Here is a 26,882-nt window from a genome sequence, read left to right as displayed (position 1 = left end):
GGGGGGGGGGGGGGGAGGGCTGCGGGATGGCAGCGGGGCCGAGGAGCCGGCCGCCGTCCGGGCGAGGCTGCGGGGACGCCGGGGCCTGGCCCGCTCGCGGGCCCGGAGGTGGGCGCCCCGGGCGGCGCGCCTCGCTCCCTGCGGAGCCGGCGCTGCGTCCGTCGGGGTTGCCGCCGCACGTTTTCCGCAGAGCTCGCCCCCGCCGAGCCTCCCGCGGCCGGAGCGCGGCGCTGACGCGGCTCTCCCCATTTCGCAGAGCGGAGACACTGAGGCACAGACACCTGGCGGCGACCCGGCCGGCCTGCCCCAAGGTCACGTAGCGAGTCATCCGTGGCCCGCTGCCCGCGTCCCCAGAAATGCCAGCCTCCCGGGCGGCGGGCCTGGACGGGGAGGGGGGCGGCTCTGGCGGCGGCCTGCCCTGGATTAGGGGCCTGGCCCGGCTCGCGGTGGACGCGGCCCGTCGGGGGGGGAGGTGACGGCAGGGTGAGAGGCCGGGCAGCGCCCGGCCGAGCGGTTGCGTGGTGGGGAGCAGGTGGCCCTCGTGCTCCGGCGCCTGGGCCTCCAGCCCCTGCCTCCGGAGGGCCCCCTGCCAAATTCTGGGTGTCCAGACGGATGGGGTCGGGGGAGCGAGCTCCTAGGGGTTTGGTGGCTGATGTTCCTCTTTAATGGGCCATTCTCAAAAATCGGTCCCAAAATCTCCCCGCAGACCTGCTCTTTGAGATGCGGTGGCTGTGCCTGGGAGCAGGATTGCTGCATGAGGGTCAGTGCCTCTGAGCCTCAGTTTACTGGTGTGTACAGGAAGGGGTCGGGATAAACGCTTCCTAAAGAGCCTCCCGGTTCAATACAACTCATCATCATCTCTTGGAAAAACAAAATACAGTGGAGATTTCAAAATGCCCACCTCTGGGTTGAGGTCTCCAGGGCCCTTGAATGGTATATAATTCTGAGTGAACCACACCGGGTCATACAAGAAACTGGCACAGCTTTTTCTCTTTTCTTTTCTTTTCTTTTCTTTTCTTTTCTTTTCTTTTCTTTTCTTTTCTTTATAAATTGATAGGAATGGTTCTGTACTATTCTGCTAAGATAAATGAAGCCTGGAGACCCCCATCCACTCGGGATACAGGAGGCAGGGAGAGTCGGTTAAATCCTGTGATAAAGGTCCAGAATCCTCTCTGCCCCCCCCACCCCCCATGGTTTGAGAATGCAAGCTTGTTCATCTTAGATATTATATTTACAGCTCCATCCCTCTCCTTGGCCATTTCTTTATGCTTAGGGTAAAATCAAGCCACAGGTTTATTGGTACTGACGACATTATAGCAAGGGGCTTTAATTTGGGGGTAGAGGAGGGGGTGTGCTCCTGTGGCCCCCTCATCCCTCAGCAGTCCTCCAAATCTGGAAATGGGAAAAGCCAGGCTAATAATAGAGAGCAAAGAAATGGTAGTTTCCTTGAGCTCTGATGAGACTGGTTGGGAAAGATATCTTAGCCTGCTGGCTCTCTGTACTGTACTGGATGGGGCTTTTTGTCATGGTTTTAGTTAAACCCCTGTATCACTCAGGGATACTAACTTGGCCCCTGGGGATTTTCCCTTCTTCCTAGTAGTTGTAGACAAATACCCTAATCCCCCTCCCAGCACAGGGCCCTGATGGGCTTATTGTGTTGCATTATGCTAGTCACTTGCCCTGTGTCTGAGGCTCCCGTCCCACAGGCCTGGCCTCTGTCTGCCTTCACCGGTGAGGAGCTGAGAGGTGGCTTACTTGTTGATGAGTCTTCAGGTTTAGGAGTCTGCAAAGCCCTTGAAAGCGTTTGCGGACTTTTGTGTGGGGGCCGGTGTGTGTTTTGGGGGGGGGGGGGGGGGGGGGGGGTGGAGCATCCATAACTTTCATTAGGGTTTCAAAGGCGTCCCTGACCCCTGGCTTTCAGCGGCCCTGTCTTTATGGGCAGGGCCTTCCCTAACATAGAACCTACCCCCAGGTCTTTGGGAAGTCTCCATGCCTCTGGATGTTAGAGGTGGAGAGGATTCAGAACACTTACCCACCAGCTGCCCAGAGGCCCAGGTTCTGCGGCCAGCCCGCTGTGTGACCTTGGCCGAGTGAGTTGGCCTCTCCACGCCTCAGCGTCTTCATATGCTAAGTGTGGGGAATGGTTCTCAGAGTCCCTATTTCATAGGGTTTCCTGGGGATTAAATGAGATAACCCTTTAACATGCTTAACACCATTCATGGCACACAGCAAGTGCTGAGTAATTGTTAGCTGTTATCTGACTAATAGGCTCTCACATCTGGCTAGCTGCAGAGCTCTCGGATCGTACTTACCTCGGAAAACATTCTGCCTGAACAGGCCTTACGTTTTCAGTTCTTGGCTTGAGAGTGTGGTGCTGTCTCAGTTAAGGCTCTCGTGAGTGAATGAATGAGCAAATAAAGGAAAGAGAGCGGGAGGAAACGTAAATAGGTTTAGGCTCTGACAGGTGACCGAAGGAGCGTCATTTTTGTTTTTGTTGTGACCCAATCACGTATACCCAATAAATGTCCAGCAGACATTTATTGAGCACGTACTACATGTCAGACTGGACACCAGGGATATACTCCTTTTCAAACAAAGAGAAGGGGCATTTCAGTTGTATTAAAGATCGCTTGTGTGTGGCACAGTGACAGGCCATTCAGCAGATTCTCTGAAGGAAGATTATGAGGAAATGGACAAACGTGTTATAGAAGGAATTCTGTTCAGCTCCAATAAAGCTATTGATTGTCTGGATAAGTAAATACAGAGCTAGTCATTCAGAAGACCTTGGCTTCACCTCCCCGGTGACACAAGAATTCTCTCAATGTGAATGTAGCAAGGTGGGTAACAGGAAGAGAGTGAATAAAGAAAGTCTCAAAGGAATCGATCTTTCTTTTGGTTCTAGTCCCCACCAGCCTTGAGGCGAGTCACAGAACTGGCTGACTTCGGCTCTGTTTCCAGTCTGTCCAGGCCTTCGCTCCCCAGTTCCCATCTCACAAACCACAGGGAGGAACCCAGACCACCAGGAGTGCACCTGCCTCAGTGGACCATCTGTCCCGGGGACTTTGCCTCCCGTACAAGTGGCTGAATTGCCATATCCCTGGCCTGGCTGAGGGTCTCTCTTCTCTCTTTGCTTATAGCCTGGACTGCCCAGAAGCCCACTCAGCCTCTCCAGGAGGGGCTGGGTCCATATAACATGTCTCAAAGTCAAACCTATACCATATAAATCCTTTGAAAAATGCTATTGCTAAGTCAGTAAGCTTTTTTCAAAGAGCCTGGGAAACAAGGTAATTGTGTGTCCTCACTACTAGAGTAAGTGAGGGAAAGAATTAAGAGGGCTGGGACTACCTGACCATTCACATAAGAAGCATTGGGGCCAGATGGCACGTTCATCTTCCAGGTAAGTCCTCGAACAGCACTGGCCCCACCGCTGTCTCCTCCCACCTTGCTGGGAGTCTTGGGGTAGTAACAGTGCCCGGCACTGATAAAACTCTGCTCTGTCATTTTACCAAGTTTTATTTCATTTAATGTTCAGTGCTCAAACTCAGCGAGGTGGTCTTTGTTTCACGTGTGAGGACACTGCGAACAGGTCGAGTAACCGGGCAGCGGTCCGTGTGGACAGGACCGAAAGCCAAGGCCAGCGTCCGTCTCATACGCTGCTGGTCATGGGTGATCCTGTGAGGCGTCTGTTGTGAAGAAAGAGACGCCTCCATCAAAGCAGAAGGTGGCATGGCCGCCCTTTCTTGGTTGTTAGTTGTGCTTTTGTAACTGATCTCTGAATCAGCGCGAGGTTCTCAAGAAGAGAGTCGTGTCCGTGGAACAGATCTTGATTGCCAATAAACCGGAAACCCTTTTTTATGTGGGTGCCTAACTTTGGCGTTTATTTTGCCAGCTGGAGACTGTGGCCTTCAATCCTGCCCTTTCTTTCCTTGACCACAGGTCCAGCAGCTGGACATGGAGACCCAACGCTCCTCACCTCTGTCCTTCCCCAGTGTTCTGCAAGAAGAGACCCCACGTCAGGCCCCTGCTGGACCCCCCCGAGAAACTCTGTTCCAATCGCGTGTTCTTCCCCCCAAAGAAATTCCTTCTTCATCTCCCCCCATTCCCCGACAAGCCTCCCTGCCCCAAACTCCCAAGCTAGAGACCTCTGGCCGAATGCCACACGTTCTCCAGAAGGGACCCTCACTCCTGTATCCTGCCGCTTCTGAGCAAGAGACTCGTCTCCAGGGTCGCCCGGCTTCTCAAGAAGAGACCCAGTATCCGCCCCCAGCTGCTGCTGAACAAGAAATATCACTTCTGTCCCACTCCACCCCCCACCAAGAAGGCCTCCTCCACTCGCCTGAAGTTCCTGAGAAAGACCCCCTGACCCTGTCCCCCACAGTTCCCGAGACCGACATGGACCCCCTGCTTCAGAGCCCAGTTTCCCAAAAAGACACCCCCTTCCAGATCTCTTCGGCAGCCCAGAAGGACACACCGCTCCCGACAGCGGAGATCACCCGCTTGGCCGTGTGGGCTGCCGTCCAGGCCGTGGAGAGGAAACTGGAGGCCCAGGCCATGCGGCTCCTGACCCTGGAGGGGCGGACGGGGACGGCCGAGAAGAAGCTGGCGGACTGCGAGAAGACGGCCGTGGAGTTTGCGAACCATCTGGAGAGCAAGTGGGTCGTGCTGGGGACCCTGCTGCAGGAGTACGGGCTGCTGCAGAGGCGGCTGGAGAACATGGAGAACCTGCTGAAAAACCGAAATTTCTGGATCCTGCGGCTGCCACCAGGCAGCAACGGAGAAGTTCCCAAGGTAAGAGCTATCCCAACTGGGGCTTCCCAAGGAGCGATCTGAACTGGGATGTGTTCTAGGAATTTCATATAAAAGAAGGGAAAAGAGATGTTTAAGAAGGAAACAAATACTGGGGGCGTCTGGGTGGCTCAGTTGGTTAAGCGCCAGACTTCAGCTCAAGGCATGACCTCACGGTTTGTGGGTTCGAGCCCCGCATCAGGCTCTGTGCTGACAGCTAGAGCCTGGAGCCTGCTTCAGATTCTGTGTCTCCTTCTCTCTCTCTGCCCCTTCTTGGCTCTCTCTCTCTCTCTCTCTCTCTCAAAAAATAAATAAACATTAAAAAAATTAAAAAAAAAAAGGAAACAAATACAATGATACCTAGTTGCCAACATTGCTGCACTAAACCCAAGATGGCCCAAATTCAGATGATTTGTCCCGTTAATAAAACCCTACGTGAATAGAAGAGAACGTCCGACGACATCCTAGTGACCAGGGACCGTCGATTTGGAAGGGTGTTCAATTCACAACAGGTGTGAACCTGTGGTTCACTGTTGAGGTGGACGGAGAACTTGGTGAAATGTTCCAGGGCTCTGTCGGGCCCGACGTTTTTATCAGTTGGCTTATAAATCATGTCGATGCCAGTAAAAAAATGTGATTTCAAGAGGTATCCTAAAAGGCTAGGGAGTGGTTGGGTTTTAATATCATGTCCCAGAAGATCCTGATAGAACTTGAACGTGGACTGGTTTTCTTCCTGTTCTTTTGTGTGTTGTCCCTGTTCACAGCCTTACGTAGGGAAGAGACTTGGACAACATTCTGTAGGCCAGCGCTTCTCAGATGTTCTTGTGTACTTGAATCCCCTGGGGACCTTACTAAACGCAGAATCCGATTTAGTGGGCCTACAGCGGGCCTGAGGGGCTGCATTTCTAGCAGGTTCCCTGGTACCATGGTGCTGGTCTGCAGACCATGCTTTTAGAGCCGCAAGGATTATCCTAGACAGAAAACGGACCAGATAAAATGAGGCCCTTACTCTGTGGGGCCAGGACAGTGGCTAAAGTCAGGCCAGCTTTCTAGAGAGATCCGTGGTGAATACCTACAGCTGTGCCTTTGGGCCTAGCCCACTCCAGTCCTAAGAAGAGGTGTTTGAGCCAGGGCAGTGGGAGGGGAGGTGGAGGGGGGAAAGGTGGAGCCTTTCACCGCCTTGTGATTTGGCAACTGAGGGCCTGTGACTGCCTTCCGGTCGGTCCAAGCTGAGCTTGTGTGGTTTCAGGTCCCTGTCACCTTCGATGATGTCGCCGTCCATTTCTCAGAGCAGGAGTGGGGGAACCTGTCGGAGTGGCAGAAGGAGCTCTACAAGAACGTGATGAGGGGCAACTATGAGTCTCTGGTTTCTATGGGTAAGGAGAAGGTTCGCTTATGGGGGGCTTCCTCAACACCGGCCTGGGGTTTGGAAACTCCTGGGGTTGGGAGTTCTGTGCTCCAGTGCTCCCCATAGTCAAAAACAAGGGGCACTGGGGCAAGGAGGGGGAAGACAGACATCAGGGTCTCACCTTTATATGAGTTTCCCAATGGTGTGTGTGTGTGTGTGTGTGTGTGTGTGTGCGTGCGTGTGTGTGTGTGTGTAATGAATTTGTCCAGCAAACTATTATTAAAAAGAGTGCGAGGTGCTTCACTGAGAAGCACATTACTTAATCCCCCGACTCTCCCGTGAGGGAGACAGGACAGGTGTTAGTGCTCCTGTTGGACCATCCAGCTGACTGAACATTGTCCCTGATGGAGGGCATATGTCCCCCGGGTTCTGGTCTCCACTGTGCATAGAGAAGGCTGTGACCCAGGAGTTTAATACTCATGCTAGATCCCTACCAAAAAGTCACAATTTCACTGAGAACTCTAATACCCCAAAGTTTGTGGATTCTTGCTGTTTTCATTTTAATAAGAGTATTTAAGGAGGCAAACCTGGGAAAATATACTTTAGTTTTATAGGTATCCTTTTCTCTGTGATGGGAAACTCTTTGGACACACACAAAAAGTTAGAAAAACATTATATATGCTGTTGCATAGAAACTTTGATTCTTGTCAGAACCGTTAATTTTCTGCACACATACCTCCCCGATAGGACTTTTTTCTTTTTCATTTTTTTCTTTTCTTTTGAAAGTATATACATAATTGTGAAAATTCAGCAATCTAGATTTATATAGTAAGGAGCAATCCCTGCCCTCCCCCCAGTACTTCTCCCCAGAGGAAACCACCACAGACCCTTTGGCAGGTATTAATACACACACACACACACACACACACACACACACACACACACACGAGGCAGGTACTCGTGCATATGCAGTCTGTGGTGTGCACGAATGGGATTGTTCACCTATTTTACCGACCAGTAGGCCGTAGACAGCTTTCCATGTCAGCTCAGAAAGACGGGGCAGCATTCCAGGTGAACCTCTGGGCATTTGACCTTTCTGCTGTCGGCGAGCGGCAGGCCGATCGCGTCTTCTCGCTGCCACCAAACGTAATCAACATCTCTGTGTATTTATGTGTGCTTCCGTGAGTATTTCCATGGGACACATTCCAAGGAGGAGGTTTGCCGAGTAAGGAGAGTGCAGGTTTACAATACCATGGCCACCTGCCTCCAGGTGTAAACTCTGTGTTTACACCACAGAGTGTGACAATGTCGTCTCACCGTGCCCTGGCCCGAACCGATGTCCTTCTATTTTAAATACTTGTCTTTTCTGTCAGGTGGAAAATAACACTTCATTATTTAAGTATGTCTGTCTTTGATGACTGGTGAACTGGTGTATCTTTTCCTGCGTGTGCTGGCCACTTGCATTTCCTCTGTGAATTACGTACTTAAATTTCCTTTTTTATTTTTCACTTATTGTAGAGGCTCTTTATATATAATGATGGACGTTAACTATTTAGTATAGAAGCCTCACCTATGACAAATACGTGCACATGTATTTCCTCCAGGTTTATCTCATAACTCTGTCTCCAAAGAGCTTTAAACTTTTTTTAATGTGAGGCACACTATTACTATCTAGTTTGATGGCTTCTAGGTTTCATCAGGATTAGTTTTTCACTCTAGGAGATTTCAAATCTCTTGGGTCTTTGTCATGAAAACCTGAGCAGGCATTGGCAGCAACGGGAGCCACAGATGACAGAGGGCCAGTTTCCACCGGTGGAAGGCGGTGCCTGCTGCGGCTCCCTCGTGGGAGGCCCTGGTTAACGCACACGCGTGCAGGCCCACACGCACATATGCATGCACACGCGTGCAGGCCCACACACACCAGGGTCCCTAAGGAGAAGGGCTGGGAACTTGGCCCGTTTCTCTTCCGACACGGCCCCTGGTAGGGTGGCTGCTCCTAGGGTCCCGGTCACCCAGGTGACACCTCACCACACAGGATGCCTTCTTTCCTTCCTTCTGCCCAGACTATGCAATTTCCAAACCAGACCTCATGTCGCAGATGGAGCGTGGGGAGAGGCCGACCATGCAGGAACAAGAGGACTCCGAGGAAGGCGAGACGCCCGCGGATCCCAGTGCTGGTGAGTGGCTACTGGGTGGCCTGGAGCTCTGCCTTCTAGATCTTTCAGCACTCAGGGAGCCCAGCATGGAGCGTTGCAATCCACGGTAGACCCCGAAGGGATGTTTCAGCAAGTTGTGTGCGGGAAGGAGGCCTGCAGGTACTGGGGCCTGCTGGAGGCCTCCTCAATCCCCAGTGGCCCAAGTGGCCAACAAATAAAAATGCCACTGGGTTCATCGTCTTAGGGAGTGTTCCGCCCTTGTCTCACTCTTGCAGGAAACAAAACCAGAACCGAAAGAAAAGTGGTCACTTGGCGGGATGCTAGTGATCATGCATTCTGGAGCCCCCCAGAGAAGGGCCACACCCTGGGTCCTACAGCCAGTCAGTGGAAGGATAGGGACAGGCAGACTTGACTGGGAATGTTGTGCAACATGCAGGACAATGTCTAGGTGGGACAGTTTGAGGGGCACCCAGGTGGCTTGATCGGTTGAGTGTCCGGCTTCGGCTCAGGTTACTATCTCGCGGTTTGTGAGTTCGAGCCCCGCGTCGGGCTCCGTGCTGACAGCTCAGAACCTGAAGCCTGCTTCGGATTCGGTGTCTCCCTGTGTCTCTTCTGCTCTCTCTCTCTCTCAAAAGTAAATAAAGATTAAAAAAAATTTCTTAGATGGGACGGTTTGATGGAGGCAGCAGAAAGGTGCCAAGCAGGACTGGCCATATTCTCAAGCACAGACTCCAGTGTCAGGTGCCTGCCCTAGAATCCCAGCTTCTCTGCTCACTCGTGGTTTGATGTTAGTTACTCAGCCTTTTTGGAAACTTGTTTTCGCCATCTACAAAATAGAACTGGGAATAATACCTAGGGCCTGAAGGGGTGACTGGCGTGCACCAGTGGCCCAGTAAACACCAGCTGTTCTCATTCTGCGTGGGGTCTTGTCCCTCCCCAGCCGCCCTATCCGTGGCCCACATGCTTGCCCTGCGGGTGCTTTCGTGGTGCACAGTCTGTTTTTGGAGTTCCTGCTCTGGAATCGCCTTTGGGCTTGTATCATCTACCTTGAAGGTCTGCAGCGAAGCTGATGCTTGTCCTTCGCAGCCAGACATCATTGGTGATCATATCTTTTGAAAAAGGATGACAGTCTCGTGGGAGAACTCATTGGAGCCTACAGCCAGGTCTTGTTATGAAGTAATGTTGCCGATTCCGGGACCTGTCAGCCGGCTTCCGGCAGGAGGCCCAGAGACACCGAGCAACGTCAACCCCGTGTACCGAAAGCAACGGCAACTGACAGAAGAGACAGAAGCCTGTGGAAAATGGGTGCTGGCATCCTTCAGAGAAAGCCAGTGGCCTTACTTCCTAGAGACTCACACTGAGAGTAGAGGCTCCTCTGAATTCATTCTGGCAGACAAAAAAGACGATTTAAAAGTAGGCGAGAACGGGGGCTTGGGGACAAAGTATAGTATCTGGCAGAGGGTCCTTTGGTTTGGAAGAAAATAAGCGTATCCAAAAGGCTCGCGTGGCCACAGCCAAAAACGAAGGTCAGGTGAGAAGAAGAAACATATCTGAAGCAGAAGAAATGAGAAAGAAGGCCTCGGAGGCTGAGAATGAGAAGACGGGAGAGCAGTTTATGGTAAATACGCTAAGGTCCGGTCTGACGTCCCAGGAGGATTTTGTGGTCCACGCACTGCTTCTCTAGCATCTTCTTAGAAGCGCTGGGATGACAGCATCGATCCCTGAACCCCATCGATGTGTTCACACCCTCATCACAGATGGGCCTCCCACAGGGGAGGGCCAGAATTGAAAGCAAATCACCTCAACCCACTCTGCCTCAGGCTGGGTTTGTTCTGGCACACGCACATCTGTGGCCCGAGCTTCCGTGGGAAGCGGCCGCCTCACAGAGGCTGCCTTGTGTGGCTGGAATGTGCCATTTGTTCCACTGACCATCTCTGGCGTCTCAGAGCCTGGACTGGAGGGAGGACAGGGGAGGACGTGGGAACCAACGTCACACAGGGCTGGCTGTGAACTCGCACCCCGGTGCGAGACCAGAGGCCCTGGCCTCTGGGCAGTGGGATCGTTCTGTGAATCTGCGGTTATCTGAGCCCCAGACGTGCTAGTGGTAACCTGCCTGTTCTTGTGTCTTCTCCCTGAGAAGGGTGGCTGCAAAACCAGCTCTGGTGTGATACCGGTGAGGAAAAGCCTAGAACATTGAGAACTTTCACAGTTCCAAATGCATTGAACATGACAATTTTATGAACTGGCTAAGGAAAGTTTATTCAGTAAACTGTTATTTATGGTTTGGATCCCTGAGGGCAAGGAGATCCAAAAATGATTCAGATATCGACTCTGCTCTCCAAATACTCAGAGCCCGGGCTCCCATTCGCGGCCCTATGAGGGGGCAATAGAGGCCCGGCGAAGCCAGGTGCCGTTTTCACCTAACAGATGAGCAGAGAGTAAAACAGACCAGAAGGCATGGCTGAAATCCAAGGTCTCAGGCTTTTTAAAAAGCAATTTGATATTTTTTTAGTCTGTAAATACGTTTTAAATATTTCAAGTGTTCATATACTTGACCTAATAATTTCCTTCCCTTTCTGAGAGTCTATAGCACGGAAGAGAATCCAAACGATGGATTAAGACGTACAAATGTTTTGTTGCATGACAATAGTCTCTTAGCCACTAAAATCATAAGTGAAGTTTGTATACCATATGTTTCATTTGTATGTTTATTACTTAGTTCACCAATTTGCATATGTCAAGAGGCTTATAGTAATAACCAGCCCCCCTCTACCCCCCCGCATATAAAATTACAGTAAGGAACGGTGGGAGAGCTGTGGAGGCAAGCATCCAAGCCCAATCGACTCTGCTGAGATAGGAGAGCAGAAAAGGCCTCTTTGGCAAGTGGAATGTCTAGTGGGAACTTAAAGAGCAAGTAGGAGTTCCACTTGCCCCAGGGAGAACTTACTGGAAGGAAGTCTGGAAGCTAGGAGACCAGGCGGAGACTTTTCGTAGTCCCAAGCAGGCGACCGTGGCGTAGCCCAGGAGAGAAGCGGGTATTTCCGAGATCTGTTTTGGCAGTAGAGACTTCGAGACAACCTGCAGTTGGCGGGTGTTGACCAAGGGAGATTGTCCCCCCCCCCCCCCCCCCCCCCCCCGGCCTGTGACTGCAGTAGGACACTAGATGGAGGACAATAGGAGGTGCAGACCTAGACATACGACAAGAACATGTCAGGTTTGAGATCCCTGCAGGGGTTCCAGGAGAGAGTGTTGGTGTTGAGAAAGCAGCTGAATAAAGGGTTAAAAACAGAAATGTGAGCTAGAGACAGACATCTGGGCATTGGTAGCATAGGCCCAGTCTGGAGAGGGAGAGGAGAAAGAGCAGAGGCCATGCCCTTGGGAGCCCTGGATTTTAGAGTAAATTTGGCGATTTGGAATATATCAGTCTGGGTGGGGCCTAGGCGTTAATATTCTTTAAAAGGCTTCCAAGATGATTCTCATGCACAGCCAGGATTTGAAAAAGGGAGGATGAAACAGAGGAACCGAAGGAAACGGAAGGAGTGGTCAGAAAGGTAGCAAAAAATTAGGATAGTTGGGGCCCAGCAGGCGGCTGGCTCAGTCGGTAGAGGATGCAAAATTCGGATAGCGCATTGTGGGGTATTTCAAGAGGAGGGCGCTTCCAGAAGCAGGGAGCGTGGTCAACCATGTTGGATCCTGCCGTGCAGCTTAGTGAGGCAGAAACTGCCGTCTCCACCAGTGACCTCGGCAGGAGGAGCGTTGGCGATGTGATGGAGTGGATGGAGGGGAGAATGGGGGCGGGGGGGAGGCAGCGCCCACCATCAGTGAGTGGGGAGTGGAAATAAGGGGGCAGTGGCTGGGGGAACGGACCCTGTCTACTTAAGATGGGGATCGCTAATGCCGATGAGGGATACTGATGGCAGTGATCCAGTTGATAGGGGAAGTTAATGATGCAGAAGTGGAAAATGTAAATGTAACATGAAGTCCATGATGTAAACAAAGGATAGGAAAAAAAATTCAATGAAGAAATGCGATTTCATTATGTTTCCACTTGACTTTTTTTCCTATTTTCTGTATGCTTTGTAGAATGTTCTGAAGTAAGTACATATTACTTCTTATTCAGTAAAAATAATTTTTGACAAAAACAATGCATGAAGAAAGACTTCGAGTTAAAGATGGCAGGTTGAACATGTGTTTACTCCTACCTCCCAGAATCCTTCTAAAGCAAGAGCGAAGGGACTTTTAAAAGGAATGGACAAGGAGACAACAGCAACCAAATCTTGGAAGTCTGAAAGCAGATGGCTGGGTGATTACTGATTTAGAAAGCTAAATCCAAAATTGGTATTGGGGAAAGCAGAAAAGAAACTCGATTTGCACTCCACCCCCCATCCCTACTCAAGACTTGGGAATCAGCAGTACCAGAGACTCTAGGTATCTTTGGAAATGGGGGCAAAAGTGGTGTTAAAAACAGAAGATTGGTCAAACATCTTTTTTTTTTTTTTTTAATATTTATTTTTGAGAGAGAGAGCACGAAAGAGGAAGGGGCAGAGATGGGGGTGGGCAGAGAATCCGAAGCAGGCTCCCACTGATATCCTGATTCGGGTCCAAACTCACGAATCATGAGATCATGACCTGAATTGAAGTCAGATGCTCAGCCAACTGAGCCACCCAGGCGCCCCAAAGTCAGAGATCTTTTAAAGAGGCATTTAAACACTACCATATCCCCTCTGCTGCCCCCTTCAATCCCTACAACTGGCATCTGCCTCTGCCAACCCTGGTGGACAACCAAGGCTTACTCCCTGGAGAAGATGAACACGAGGATGTCTGAACGTGGACGCCAGGCACAATGGAGGGTGGGCACCATGCTGAAAACAAGGGAATCACTGAAACTTGACCTGCAGATGTTGAGATCTCCAGCCTTCCTCCCTAACCGGACTCCAAAATGATGCTGACATCCAGGACGAGACCTCAGGACAGTGTATTCGAAGAGTCTTGTCCGGAGACTTTTGGGACCAGCCCAAGGTATTTCCCAGTGAAATGACTCCATGAAGTCATCCTGTTGGGAAACCCATCACTAGCAAGCCCTACCTAAATACACCAAACTTTAAATCTCTTTTGAGTATTCTACTTATAAATAGAAAACCAAGAACCACAGACATTTGGGGAAAGCCTCTAATATACAGAGGCCAAAGGAAAAGAAAGCAGAAAAAATAGATTCCAAAGAAACATGGACCATGCAGAGAAACTTAAAAAACTATGTTTTGGGGCACCTGGGTGGCTCAGTCGGTTGAGCGTCCGGCTTTGGCTCAGGTCATGATCTCGCGGTTTATGAGTTCAAGCCCCGCGTCGGGCTCTGTGCTGACAGCCCAGAGCCTGGAGCCTGCTTCAGATTCTGTGTCTCCCTCTCTCTCTGCTCCTCCCCTGCTCACACTCTGTCTCTCTCTCAAAAATAAATAAACTTTTTTTTTTAAACTGGAAAATATTTTCCAACGATTCTAGGGTTTTATATTAGCCAGACCCTTCTAATTAATGTGAGAAATGAAATCGAGACGTTTTCAAGGTCTCCTGTGCGCGCCCTCTCTCAAAGTGGGGGAGGCGCTTTGCTGAAATGAGGACGTAAGCCGAGCAAGAGGTGTTAGGAGCTCCAACATGAGCGAGGCGAGGCAAATCCCTGGGGTGCTGCCGAAGGGGGATCCCGAGAAGACAGCTGTGCACCTGGAGGCAACCAGTCCAGACTGGAGCACATCAGAAGGTTCTAGAAAATTTTTCTTCAAGTAGATGAAAGTAAGAAATACCCATTATATCTGAATGTTTTGAAGAGACCGTTACAGAGGAGGTTGGGGAGTTTAGAGCCCACTTCATGAAAACAGTAAGCTAAGCCAAGGGAAAAAAAATGATCAACTCCAGGGAAAGCAAAAACGTTCGCAGACAAGTAACTGTGGTATATACTACACATTCGATTTTACGTAACATTAATGTCGTCTAGTCATGTGAACACCTGAAATTAATCCAGCCAGAGTTGCAACCTAAATTGGAAGGATGAGGGATTTGGAAAAGATTTGCCTGGATGCGGAGGGATGGTCTTCATGTTCAGCTCTTGGAAGTCAATAGGTGATGTTTAAATTGAAAACTCAAGGAGTATCAATAGAAGTCTGTTCCTTAGAGTTAGGAAGGAGAATGACAAAGGAATCAGTTGGAGTTTCCTCTGGGGAACAGGAAATAGTGGTTGGGAGTGGGGGAGAGCTCTTTAAAAACACATTCTGAAAAACTAACCCTTGGCCTGGGTACATATATAAATTTTTTTTTTAAGATTTTTTTTAACCTTTTATTTATCTTTGAGAGAGAGAGAGCGCACGAGCAAAGGAGGGGCAGAGAGAGAGGGAGACACAGAATCCGAAGCAGCTCCAGGTTCCAAGCTGTCAGCACAGAGCCGGACATGGGGCTTGAACCCACGAAGTGTGAGATCATGAACTGAGCCAAAGTCAGACGCTCAACTGACTGAGCCACCGAGGCGCCCCTAAGATTTTAAAAATTAATATGCCAAAAACTTTTAAAGTCTAACAGAAAGTGCAGCCTTAAGAAGGTTGGAAAGCTAGTGTTGACCATCATTGCTTTGCTTTGAGCTGATAGGGAAGGTTAACGTGGCAACACTCGTTTTTACTTTCCAGTAAAACTCTGAAGTTTCATCAGCGCAATTCAAAAAACGAATGCAGAGAAAGCGAAAGTCCCACGCAGTTCTCTCTCGCAAGACAACAGTTTATTCCTTCTAATTTATGTGCACATAACACACACACAACTTTAACTATATAAGACATAAATACCTTCTCATTGTAAAAAAATATGTATATATAGCAGTACGTACATTGGGAACTCGCTTTTTTCAATTGCGTCTCTTTGACTTCTTTGCATGTAAGAACGTACAAATCTTTTTTTTAGTAGCAGACTATAGTATTCTATGTATTGATCTCATAACTTATTTAAATGAACTCCCACTGATGTACATTTAGAGTGTTTACAAGTTTCAGTGCTTCACTAAAGATCCTTTGTAAGTAAATCTTATGCACTTGTCAGAAAGTTGTTTAGAAGTAGACTTTGTGGATAGAAGGGTAGACCCATTAAAAAATTTGATACACACCGGGGCGCCTGGGTGGCTCAGTCGGTTGAGCATCTGACTTCAGCTCAGGTCACGATCTCAGAGTCTGTGAGTTTGAGCCCCGCATCGGGCTCTGTGCTGACAGCTCGGAGCTCTGTCTCTGTCTCAAAAATAAATAAAAACATTTTAAAAAATAAATTAAAAAAAATTGATACATACTTTAAAAATGTCCCTTAAAACTGGGGTGCCTGTGTGGCCCCGTCAGTTGAGCGTCCAACTTCAGCTCAGGTCATGATCTCACAGTTTGGGGGTTCAAGCCCCGCATCTGGCTCTGTGCTGACAGCTCGGAGCCTGGAGCCTGCTTTGGATTCTGTGTCTCCCTCTCTCTCTGCCCCTTCCCCACTCGCACTCTGTCTCTTGTGCACGCGCTCTCAAAAATAAATATTAAAAAAAAAAAAAGTTCCTCAAAACAATTGTGCCAATTTATACACCTTCGGTTTTATACACAACCATGTGACTACCTGTTTTCCCCACACTGAAGCCGATATTAGGTATTATTTATCTTTTTATTATTTGCCCAAAGTGATGGCTAGAAAAGACAATATTTTGGTGCTTTCATTTGACTTCTGTAAGAGCAATGTTGAGCCTATTTTCGTACCTTTATTGATCACCAGGATGTCTTGTCTTATGAATTATCTTCTGCTTATTGTCCTTTGGGATTATTCATCTTTTTATTGATTTGTGAAAGCTTTTTAAATGTTAAGGGTATTAGGTCTTATTATGTATATAAATATATGGTTTACCTTTGTATATAGTATTTGTGTGGGGGTGGGTATGGCTGTTTTAAATTGTTGTGTGTTCAAATTTATCATTTTTTTTAATGTTTATTTATTTTTGAGACAGAGAGAGACAGAGCATGAATGGGGGAGGGTCACAGAGAGAGGGAGACACAGAATCTGAAACAGGCTCCAGGCTCTGAGCTGTCGGCACAGAGCCTGACGCGGGGCTCGAACCCACGGACCGTGAGATCATGACCTGAGCCGAAGTCGGGCGCTTAACCGACCGAGCCACCCAGGCGCCCCCAAATTTATCAGTTTTAAGTTTCTGCGTATTCAGATTTACCCATTATTTTCTTTATGGTGACTGGGTTTCACATTATGTGTAGAAATACTTAGCCCCTTTTATTTAGTAAACATGATCACAGGTCTTGGGCCTGTGAGCTTTCAAAAGCCTCTAAAACTATTTGAAATCTGAAATAAACTATATTTTTTTGCTCCAGAAAACAAAAAATCGCAGAATATACATAATGACACATTTTAACTAAGTGTCTGCAAATATAACATTATTTCAGCTTCACTAACTATTAAATGTGGTGCTCACAGACCCACCATACATTTGGAAACCATTTGTAGGATAGTATTTTTTTTCCCATCTTGCAGGGGTTCTTAGGAAGAATTGTACTTACAGAGATCACAAACCAAGCACAAATTAAAGAAGTCCCTCATCACCAAACAATGTCCAGGCAAAACTAGAGAAATTCTTTCCAAAACAAGTTACAGCTAAAAATGAGAGTGCGTATGTGTTGGGCACATTTCACGTTTGGTGTGGCTGGCCAGACGGCCTCCAGAAGGAGTATCTGAAGTCCCAGAGGGCGTGGGGTAGAGCCTCTTCCGCACCTCACACTTGTATAAAGAAAGAAAAAAGGAAAGGGAAGAAGCTGTGCTTTCTTCTTCTAATACTAGTGTGATTTCATTGTGTCTAAAGTCTTGTTTCATCAGTGATTTATTTTGATGTCGAGGTGCTTGTCTTGTTGGGAAGCCAGTTGTCTGCACTCCATTCATTCATTCATTCATTCATTTGTTCCCACTCCATTTATTTAAAACTTTTCCTTACTGTTCTGCCATTGGTCATAAACTATAGTCCTACAAGGGATGTGTCTTTATTTTTTTTAATGGGAGAACAAATTACTGCCTATAATGTATATTTATTTTTGAGAGAGACAGAGTGCGAGTGAGGGACGGGCAGAGAGAGAGGGAGACGCAGAATCCGAAGCAGGCTCCAGGCTCTGAGCTGTCAGCACAGAGCCCGACACGGCACTTGAACTCACGAACCGCGAGATCATGACCTGAGCCGAAGTCGGATGCTTAACCTACTGAGCCACCCAGGCACCCCACAAATTACTTCTTATAAATGCAATTTGGTTGTCAATACTGTTTCAAAAGTTGTTTGGGGTGGGGAAGTCTTTTTGATGGGAGACAGCTGGCTTCCCTACTGTCTAACAAATGGAAGGGAAGCATGAAAATGTATAAACATGGCACATTTTGAGGGAAAAAGAAAGAAACGCCATAGAGAGGAGTACAGTTACATTCAGCTGAGAGCATGGTAGGAGGCTTGGCAGAGTGAGGTCTCAAATCCCACAAACCGCCCCCCCCATCCCCATCTTAGGAGGGAGCATTTCTCTGAGGTATAAAAAGCCCTGTGGGTCACAGAGACAATCCAGAACGCAAGGATACATGGCCGCAAGTGCATCGCGTCGGGACCCATATGGCAAATTCTTTCGCAAGTTAGATCATTTGCAATACTTTGCTTTCAACAAAATTGAAAGAGAACCTAATTAAGTTGTCAGCTAATAGGTCATTAGAAACAGTTTTTGATGGTATGTTAACCATGTGTGCTTTCATAGCATTATAATTCAGACAAATTCAAAGAATCAAGTGATGATTCCGTAACAAAGCTCCCGCCAGCCCATCCATGTATCTTTGTAAATGAGCTTTCCCAATGCTTGTATTTATGAAAATGAAAATTAGGAATATATTTGATTCTGAACTGTGTCTCAATCAAGCAATAAGAATATTCATTCTCAGGGGGCACCTGGGTGGCTCAGTTGGTTAAGTGACCGACTTCGGCTCAGGTCATGATCTCGCAGTTTGTGGGTTCAAGCCCCGCATCGGGCTCTGTGCTGACATCTCGGAGCCTGGAGCCTACTTCAGATTCTGTCTCCCCCTCTCTCTACCCCTCCCCTGCTCACACTCTGTGTCTCTCTGTCTCTCAATAATAAATAAATGTTTAAAAAAATTATAAAAAAAAAAAGAATATTCATTCTCAGATAAGCAAACTAATAAAAAATTCCTCCCATCCTTCTAAGAGACATTTCTAATACATTTTTTTGTTTTCTGTCTTGAATAACCACTGTGTATCATTCTATAGTAATAATAACTAAGGATAACTTAAGCCAGGAAGACAACAAGTAGAGAGCCCTGTGGTTAGTAGAAATGAAAGCAAGATTAATCTTTCAATTTACATACACATTTCTGTGGCAGAATGGTAGACGAGGAGACCCGTGAAAGTCTTCTAAGCATAAAAATATATTCTATGAGGATAAAATTCTGTGGGTAAAGTGGGAATGAAAATAGAAGTTCAGGGTGCAAAGGGATGATACAAAAATTGCAAGTATCGAAGAAGAACTTGTTTGTGTATTTTTTAAGTGAATAATAGCGGGTTTAAAATTGTTGCGGTCCTTAGATGCCACTGGTGACATTAAAAAGTGGCGGAAAAGTTTATTTCAAAACATCAATATTTACAGTACTCCAGAAGTGACATCTTTTGCAGTTACTGAAGCATTTGATATGTTTATTCAAAAAAAAGTGCAAAGGGGTACCTAGTTTTTAAAGACTACTTTAAGGGGGCGCCTGGGTGGCTCAGTCGTCTAGGTGTGTGACTTCTGCTCAGGTCATGATCTCGCGGTTTGTGAGTTCGAGCCTCGTGTCGGGCTCTGTGCTGACAGTTCGGAGCCTGGAGCCCGCTTTGGATTCTGGGTCTCCCTCTCTCTCTGCCCCTCCCCCGCCCGCACTCTGTGTGTGTGTGTGTGTGTGTGTGTGTGTGTCTCTCTCTCTCTCTCAAAAATAAATAAACATTAAAAAAAATTTTTTTTTGAAGACTACTTTAGGGAGGAGGCAAGCAAAATGTTTTCAGGTGTTTGTGAAGTCAGGGAAGATCTTCTCCTGGTACCAGAGTCACGGTCGTGCCTGTGACCCTAGCACAGAGACCAGGATTGCAGAGAGAAGCAGGCCCTGCTGGTGGAGCGCGGTGGCCAGTGGCCCCATGAACACTGGAAACTGGCAGGGTTAAGGGAAAGAGCAGAGGGGCCACTGTCGCCCCCCCCCCCCCAGTGGGAGAGGAAAGGGGAGGAAGCAGGATGACTGAGCTAGAGCAGGAGCAAGGCACCGACGTGAGCGTGTGTGACTCCATCTTCTTTGTGAGACAGAGAATAGGATGAAAGTGTTCTGGAGACTTGGTTGTTGGGGGGGAGGTAGGCACGTCCGTGTTTAAGGCTGCGGACAGGGCGTCGGGGACCATCAGAGCTGCCTTATATTGCCGCTACTCCCCACGGCTGGCAGGAGACAGATTGGCTGCGTGGAAGAGGATTAAAGGGTTGCCGGGCATCGGGAAGAACGCAGCTTTGGGTCCCGTGGCATCAGCTGCTAGTAAGTGCACTTGGTGGCTCCGCTTTCTCGGCTTTGAGCTTGGGGATCACCAGTGCCCGCGGTCAACAGCCAGGAAGCTTCACAGGGGCAGGGACTGTTGGCTTTGTTTACGAGTTTCCTGGTTTCTTTTCTCTTCCCACAACACTTATCACCCTCTAGCATACCATATAATTTATTAATTATGTTTATTGCCTGAGGTGAGATGTGTGAGGGAGGGGAGAAGCTCTGCTATGCTCACTGATGTGTCCCAAGCCATTCGAACACCCCATCGCCCATAGTTGATGCTCAGTAAATATGCACTGAATGAATGAATGAATGAATGAATATGTTTAGGCATTATACATTTATAAGTTCCTTAGTTAACAAAATGATTTTCAACCGTGAGGGAGTTGATGCCGGCACAGCTCTCTCCATATGGAAGAAAGTAAGACTGAATCCCTACCTCACACTCTACACAAAATAAATTTCAGATGGAGCAAAGACCTAAATGTAAACAATAAAACCATAAAAACCTTGAAATAAAATCCAGGAGACCAGATGAACCATCCAGGGGCGGAGGAGACCCTCTTAACTAAGACAGAAAACCCAGAAGCCATGAAAGAAAGAGGGACATGGGTGACCACGTGAAAACGTGAAGAAAGCGGTCTGATAAGAGGTGGCACAGAGTCAACAGACAAACGTTAGATTTGGGAGTGTCTGAAATGCTGCTAAGGGAAGACGGGTTATCTTTAGCACAGGAACCAAAGGACCCTTACCGATTGACAAAAACAGAACACGGTTCATGCAGAATCAACTAGAAAAGGCCAATAAGTAAAAGAAATACTCAGATCACCCGAGTCAGGAAAGTATCAGTAAATTGTCAATTTACCCCCATCTGAGTGAGGAAAATTTTAGGTGTCTGTCACTGGCAGGGGTGTGGGGAAGAGGATGTTCTCATGCAGGTAGAAATATGAATTGTCACAGCCTGGCTCAAAAGGAGCCTGATGACTTCTACCAGATTAAAAATAATGACACCTTTGACTCCGCGGCCCCCGCTCCCGGGGCTCTCACGGAAATAATATCCCTATTTGATAGGCGGCCATGTAAATCAACATGTGATTGCAGCACAGTTGATCACGCAAAAAGACCAGAAACAAAAAAGTGAATGTTCCTGCGGGAAGGGAGTGGTTGGACGCACACGCAGCACTTAGGAGCAGTGCATTAGCTGTGCAGAAATTGCCGCGCAGGAATTTCTACAGGATACCTGAGAGGGAAGAGGAGGTATATGGCAATTTTCTTTTTTTTTTTTAAACCAATAATGGCCAGAAAATAAAAACAGATACGCATCAACTTGTTGCAATAAATAACCACAGAAGCATAGAGAAAAATACTAGGTTAACTACAGGAGTTGCCGGGGAGGCCATAAGCGGCGACAGGGGAATTGAGGGAAAGGGAAGGGCAAATCCAAAGAGAAAAATCTGTGCGCTAAAAGAGTATGTGCGAGATCCCACTTATGCAACATGATGGCCGTGTGTGTGTGTGTGTGTGTGTGTGTGTGTGTGTGTGTGTGTGTGTTGACGTTTGAAATCACCTGCAGGCCTACCGGCAAGTTGAAAAAAAGGGCAATGTGTGTAATCAGATGCTGTTTAACTAAAAACAAACCCAAGAGCTCCGAGTGTACATGTGCTCGTGCTTGTTAACTGTGGGCCAGGGTGCTGGGGGGACTCGGGGGGCTCTGGTCTGTCCATGCTGGACCCCTGGGGCATGGGCTGGAAGGGTGTGCAGGGTGAGATGGTTGGCCTTTTCGTTATTCAACTTGACTCTAAGGGAGAGAAACTGTCAACTTTGGCTGGCCTGACCCGGGAAAGGGAATTAAGATCTCTTTTTAAACCCTGGCAGTACTATTTTAAAAACTGTAGGGGTTGTGGAACACAAACTCTGCATCTATTTAACTTTACTCCAGTTCGTACAAAATGTCCAGAAAATTCTGTCTACTCACTCAACATTGTATTTCCTCACGGTCTCTAAAATCAGCATTCTTGAAATGTAAAATCTAGGCTGCAGAAACCTTGGCCGTGCAATGACCATGTTCTGGGTTCTTTTGTTTCCCTCCCCCACCCCCACCCCCTACCCCTCCCTGCCCTCCCAGCACACGACGGGATCGTGATTAAGATCGAGGTGCAGACCAACGACGAGGGCTCAGAAAGTTTGGAGACGCCGGAGCCCCTGATGGGACAGGTGGAGGAGCATGGCTTTCAGGACTCCGAGCTGGGCGACCCGTGTGCGGAGCAGCCAGATTTAGACATGCAAGAACAGGACAATACGCTGGAAGAGTCCACCGAAGGCTCCAGCGAGTTCAGCGAGCTCAAACAGATGCTGGTGCAGCAGAGAAACTGCGCAGGTCAGTTGGAGAGGGTCCAGGCGTGGGGAGCTGCTGCCATCAGGCCCGCGGGCAGGCCCCTGCCTCGTGGGAAAGTTGGAGTTTCTCTCCGAACGGTCATGTGGCAGTGATCAGTGGATAGGTGTGACGTCCCCCGGCGTGGTCTCAGGTGCTGGTGTCCTGCCTCAGGATTTGTAAGAATCGGTCTCTGGCCTGGGCAGAAGGTATTAACAGCCAAAGACTAGGTCAGATGAGGACCCAGAGGGACCTCAGAGATTATCTCTCTCCAGCTCCCCTCCTTCTACAGGCAGAGAAGGTCAGATCAATTGCCCAAGGTCACGACATTGGGGCCAAGCTAGAATTTCTGTCTCCCGGTGTGTCCTTGATGGTTCTTAGGTCACTCTGGAAGCCTCAGTGACCCGGAGATCTCAACCCCCACAACGCATGCTTTTTAAAATACCGGACTGTACGGTCCCTTCCCGGTAGAATCGAGCCATCACTTGTGTTTGATCGTGAAACCTCTGGGTCACCCTTCTGCACACTTGGGAGTTCTTGCTCCTCAGGAGTTCAAGAACAGTGAGGAAGTGTCGCCCTCAGCAGCCTGAGCTCAGGACATCTTTTGTGGCTGATTGATGCTGAACGGTCTGGGCAGTCCTGAGAAAATCCCCATCTTGTCATCATGGTGTATTTCTAAAATGCACCATTAGGCTTAGTTAGCTACTGTTTTGTTCAGGAGTTCTCGGCTCTATTCATAAAGCAAATCAGCCTGAACCTTTCTTCAGCCACCCTCATCTAGTTTGGGAAATAAAATGATCTTCTACTTACCAACTGAGCTGGGAAGCTTCTGCTCTTTTTTCCCACATTCTGTATCTACTGTGGGAGGTAGGAATTAAGTGAGTTCTACCAAATTTTTAAGGAATACACTTAGGTTCTGGTTTTTGTTTAGATGTTTTGTTTACGTGCAAAAGAGTCATTAACTATCCTATCAGTTTATATGCTGTTTGTACTGAGAAATGTGTCCACATCCATTTTTTATTTAATAGGTTTTTTTAAAGTATTATCCTGATGCTTTAAAAAAAATTGTTCACTTTGTAGATGATTCCTTTGCAGTTTGCCTTTTTTGCACGTCATAAAATAGCACGGACATCTTTCTTGGGCAAAAGATGTGGATCTAACTCCTTGCTTTTAAAGAACTGCATGATATTCCAGAAATCCTTCTAATATACCATATGCTGTCTCTGGAAAACAGTGAAAGACACAGGGCAACCTCTGAGGATGTGCCACAGCAAAGCCTCACAATAGAAAGGCCAGAGTCCCCTGTGGGCACTCCCGTTAATTCTACTGGGAATCTTAGGAAATTACTGAATGGCACTTGGTGGGATTTGGAGTCCTGGGTTTTAGGGCTAGCTGTTTCATTCTCATTTCACTGAAAAAAACAAAAACAAAAACTTTGATGCTCAAGGAGAGTTTTTTTTTTCTTTAACGTTTATTCATTGTTGAGAGAGAGAGCACAAGCAGGGGAGGGGCACAGAGAGAGAGGGAGACACAGAATCTGAAGCAGGCTCCAGGCCCTGAGCTGTCACCACAGAGCCCGAGGTGGGGCTCGAACCCACAAACCGTGAGATCATGACCTGAGCCGAAGTCGGACGCTTAACCGACTGAGCCACCCAGGCGCCCCTCAAGGAGAGCTTAAATGTCCCAAGGCCCATAGTTCCCCTGGGTCTTTCAGAAACAACCTTCATTTTCAGGATAAGCACAGGGACAGCTAATTACCAACCTCTGAAGCTGCCTCCTCCTTCCTGATCTTTGAAGCATCCTGTTCCGAGGATGTTCTGGGTCCCTTGCTACTGAGAATCTGTTGTCCGGCCTGAGCGGGGACTGGCACGCTTATGTCCTGCCATGTCCTGGGTTCAGAGGAGTAGAACGGGCTGTGGCCCGGCGGTCACTAACGAATTTGTGGCCAAGACCTTGGCCAGCTCGCGCACGCTGCCAGCTCGTTTCCCCGTCAGCTGAGGAGACAGACTAGGTGGTCCCTAAGTTGCAAGCTCTGAAAAGGTCTGACTTCATTTACTTTATTTGGAACTGTCACTTGGTATCTCTGGGGTGGATGCCCCACGTCTGTGTTGCTCGACTTACCCTCTAAGAGATAGTGAATAAAAAGACACCAGTTGTCAGGCGAGAACTTGAAAAAGTTCTCGTTTGTTTGCTTTTAAGAATTCTGCAAATGCCAACTATTGCTGCGTCCGCCTCACAGGTGGGCCTAGAAAGGTGAGTGCCTTTCTCATGTCACACAGTGTGTGACACCAATTATCAGTGTTTAGGGGGTTGCCAAGTAAGTACTAGGCATCTGAGAAAATGCAAACAGGAGTCAGAGGCCACTCCTTTCCTCTAGGACTTAGGTGCTCGGGGAACACTATAGAACACTACGAAGAACAGCTGACAAGTTGGGCCCTAAAGGGCCAGCCTAGAGGGTGGAGGGCGGGGTGGAGGAGCACATCGTCCAGTCCGGGAGTTCGCAGAACACCCCCCACAGCAAAGCGTGGGAGAGAGGCAGAGGGGACCCCCCCCCCCGACCCCAGCTTCAGGGTAGGTACAGCCACCGCAGGTGAGTCCCCCACCTGTGCGTGCGCGGTGCCACGTGAGGAGCCTGAGGTCCCCAAGTCCTGGGGAGGCGCACCAGCTTGTGCTGTGCGCTCAGGGGCGCTTGAGGGCTGCAGCTTGGGCAGGTCGAGGAAGGTTTTAGGGCAAAGACAGGATTGGAGGTGGGTGTTGTGTGACCCGGGTGATTTGGAGGCATGGAGAGGAGGGAGCAGTTGCTGGAGGAAGGCGAGTAAAGGCGCTTGAGGGAGGCCCAGAGGTGCGCTCACGAAAGGAGGAGACCTGGGAGACCTGGGAGCCAGAAAACAGTGACAGCCTGATGAGTCAGGGCCCTTTCCATACAGATGGTAGAAACCCACCTCCCCAAGCAGCCTAAGTGAAAACCGGAAGGCGTGCTTATTGGCCCACGATAGGAATCCATAGGTCCACCAGCATGCCAGCTTCAGGCACCCTGGACCCTAGTGGTTCCCCGGGGGGCTCCGCATGCTGGGTTCCTTCGTTCCTGCTGAGTACTGCCCGCTAGCAGCTTGGGGAGATGGGCGCCGGGCCGCCCCTTTCCTGCTCCCTCTGCATAGAATTCCCAGAGAGGGCTCCCACGGGCCACTGGGGGCCTGGGCTCCTTCCTGACCCAACCCCGAGGCCCGCCTGGGTCAGACACCCAACCCCGTGGAGGTGGGGGCCGCGGGGCGGCAGAGAGTGGAAAGGAGCGTTTTCCCCAAAGAAGGCACCGGGGCCGGTGAGACACAGGCAGTGTGTGTGGGCGAGGGTGAAGCCACCTCACCCGCCGGCGCCCAGGGCGGAGGCCCCGGGCGACAACTGACCTCTCTCCGTCTCTCTCCCTGTCCCTGGAGCAGAGGGGATCGTGATCAAAACCGAGGAGCAGGAGGAGGAGGAGGAAGAGGAGGAGGAGGACGAGCTGCCGCAGCACCTGCAGGCTCTCGGGCAGCTGTCAGGGCGCTACGAGGCCGGCATGTACCAGACCCCGCTGCCCGGGGAGCTGTCCCCCGAGGGCGAGGAGAGCCCCCCGCCGCTGCAGCTGGGCAAGCCGGCCGTGAAGAGGCTGGCGCCGCCGACGCACGGGGAGCGGCACCCGGGCGACAGCCGCGGCTCCTCGAGCCAGCAGCAGCGGAACCGGCGCGGCGAGCGGCCCTTCACCTGCATGGAGTGCGGCAAGAGCTTCCGGCTGAAGATCAACCTCATCATCCACCAGCGCAACCACATCAAGGAGGGGCCCTACGAGTGCGCCGAGTGCGAGATCAGCTTCCGCCACAAGCAGCAGCTCACGCTGCACCAGCGCATCCACCGCGTCCGCGGCGGCTACGCGTCCCCCGAGCGCGGGCCCGGCTTCGCCCCCAAGCACACGCTCAAGCCGCGCCCCAAGTCGCCCAGCTCGGGCAGCGGCGGCGGCGGCCCCAAGCCCTACAAGTGCCCCGAGTGCGACAGCAGCTTCAGCCACAAGTCGAGCCTGACCAAGCACCAGATCACGCACACGGGCGAGCGGCCCTACACGTGCCCCGAGTGCAAGAAGAGCTTCCGCCTGCACATCAGCCTGGTGATCCACCAGCGCGTGCACGCGGGCAAGCACGAGGTCTCCTTCATCTGCAGCCTGTGCGGCAAGAGCTTCAGCCGCCCGTCGCACCTGCTGCGCCACCAGCGGACTCACACGGGCGAGCGGCCCTTCAAGTGCCCCGAGTGCGAGAAGAGCTTCAGCGAGAAGTCCAAGCTCACCAACCACTGCCGCGTGCACTCGCGCGAGCGCCCGCACGCCTGTCCCGAGTGCGGCAAGAGCTTCATCCGCAAGCACCACCTGCTCGAGCACCGGCGCATCCACACGGGCGAGCGGCCCTACCACTGCGCCGAGTGCGGCAAGCGCTTCACGCAGAAGCACCACCTGCTGGAGCACCAGCGCGCGCACACGGGCGAGCGGCCCTACCCCTGCACGCACTGCGCCAAGTGCTTCCGCTACAAGCAGTCGCTCAAGTACCACCTGCGGACCCACACGGGCGAGTGAGCGCGCCCGCCGCCGCGCCGCCCGGCCAGGTGCGCCGCCAGCTGCGCGGCC

At 49.9% G+C, this 26,882-nt stretch overlaps 1 protein-coding gene across 1 annotated transcript; it reads left to right on the top strand.

Annotated features, from left to right (window-relative positions):
- Positions 1-61: 61 nt before the first annotated feature.
- On the top strand, positions 62-26,876 carry ZNF777 (zinc finger protein 777). The gene is made up of 6 exons (XM_049642059.1): positions 62-311; positions 3,937-4,788; positions 6,035-6,161; positions 8,197-8,310; positions 21,992-22,243; positions 25,675-26,876. The coding sequence occupies exons 2-6, from the start codon at positions 3,952-3,954 to the stop codon at positions 26,829-26,831; spliced, it is 2,487 nt and encodes an 828-aa protein (XP_049498016.1). The 5' UTR covers positions 62-311; positions 3,937-3,951; the 3' UTR covers positions 26,832-26,876.
- Positions 26,877-26,882: the final 6 nt, after the last annotated feature.

The sequence above is a fragment of the Panthera uncia genome, chromosome A2 (genome assembly GCF_023721935.1).
Source record: "Panthera uncia isolate 11264 chromosome A2, Puncia_PCG_1.0, whole genome shotgun sequence".
NCBI lineage: Eukaryota > Metazoa > Chordata > Mammalia > Carnivora > Felidae > Panthera > Panthera uncia.
The sequence above is the reverse complement of the archived record's forward strand: the minus strand, read 5'-3'. Positions and strand labels throughout refer to the sequence as shown.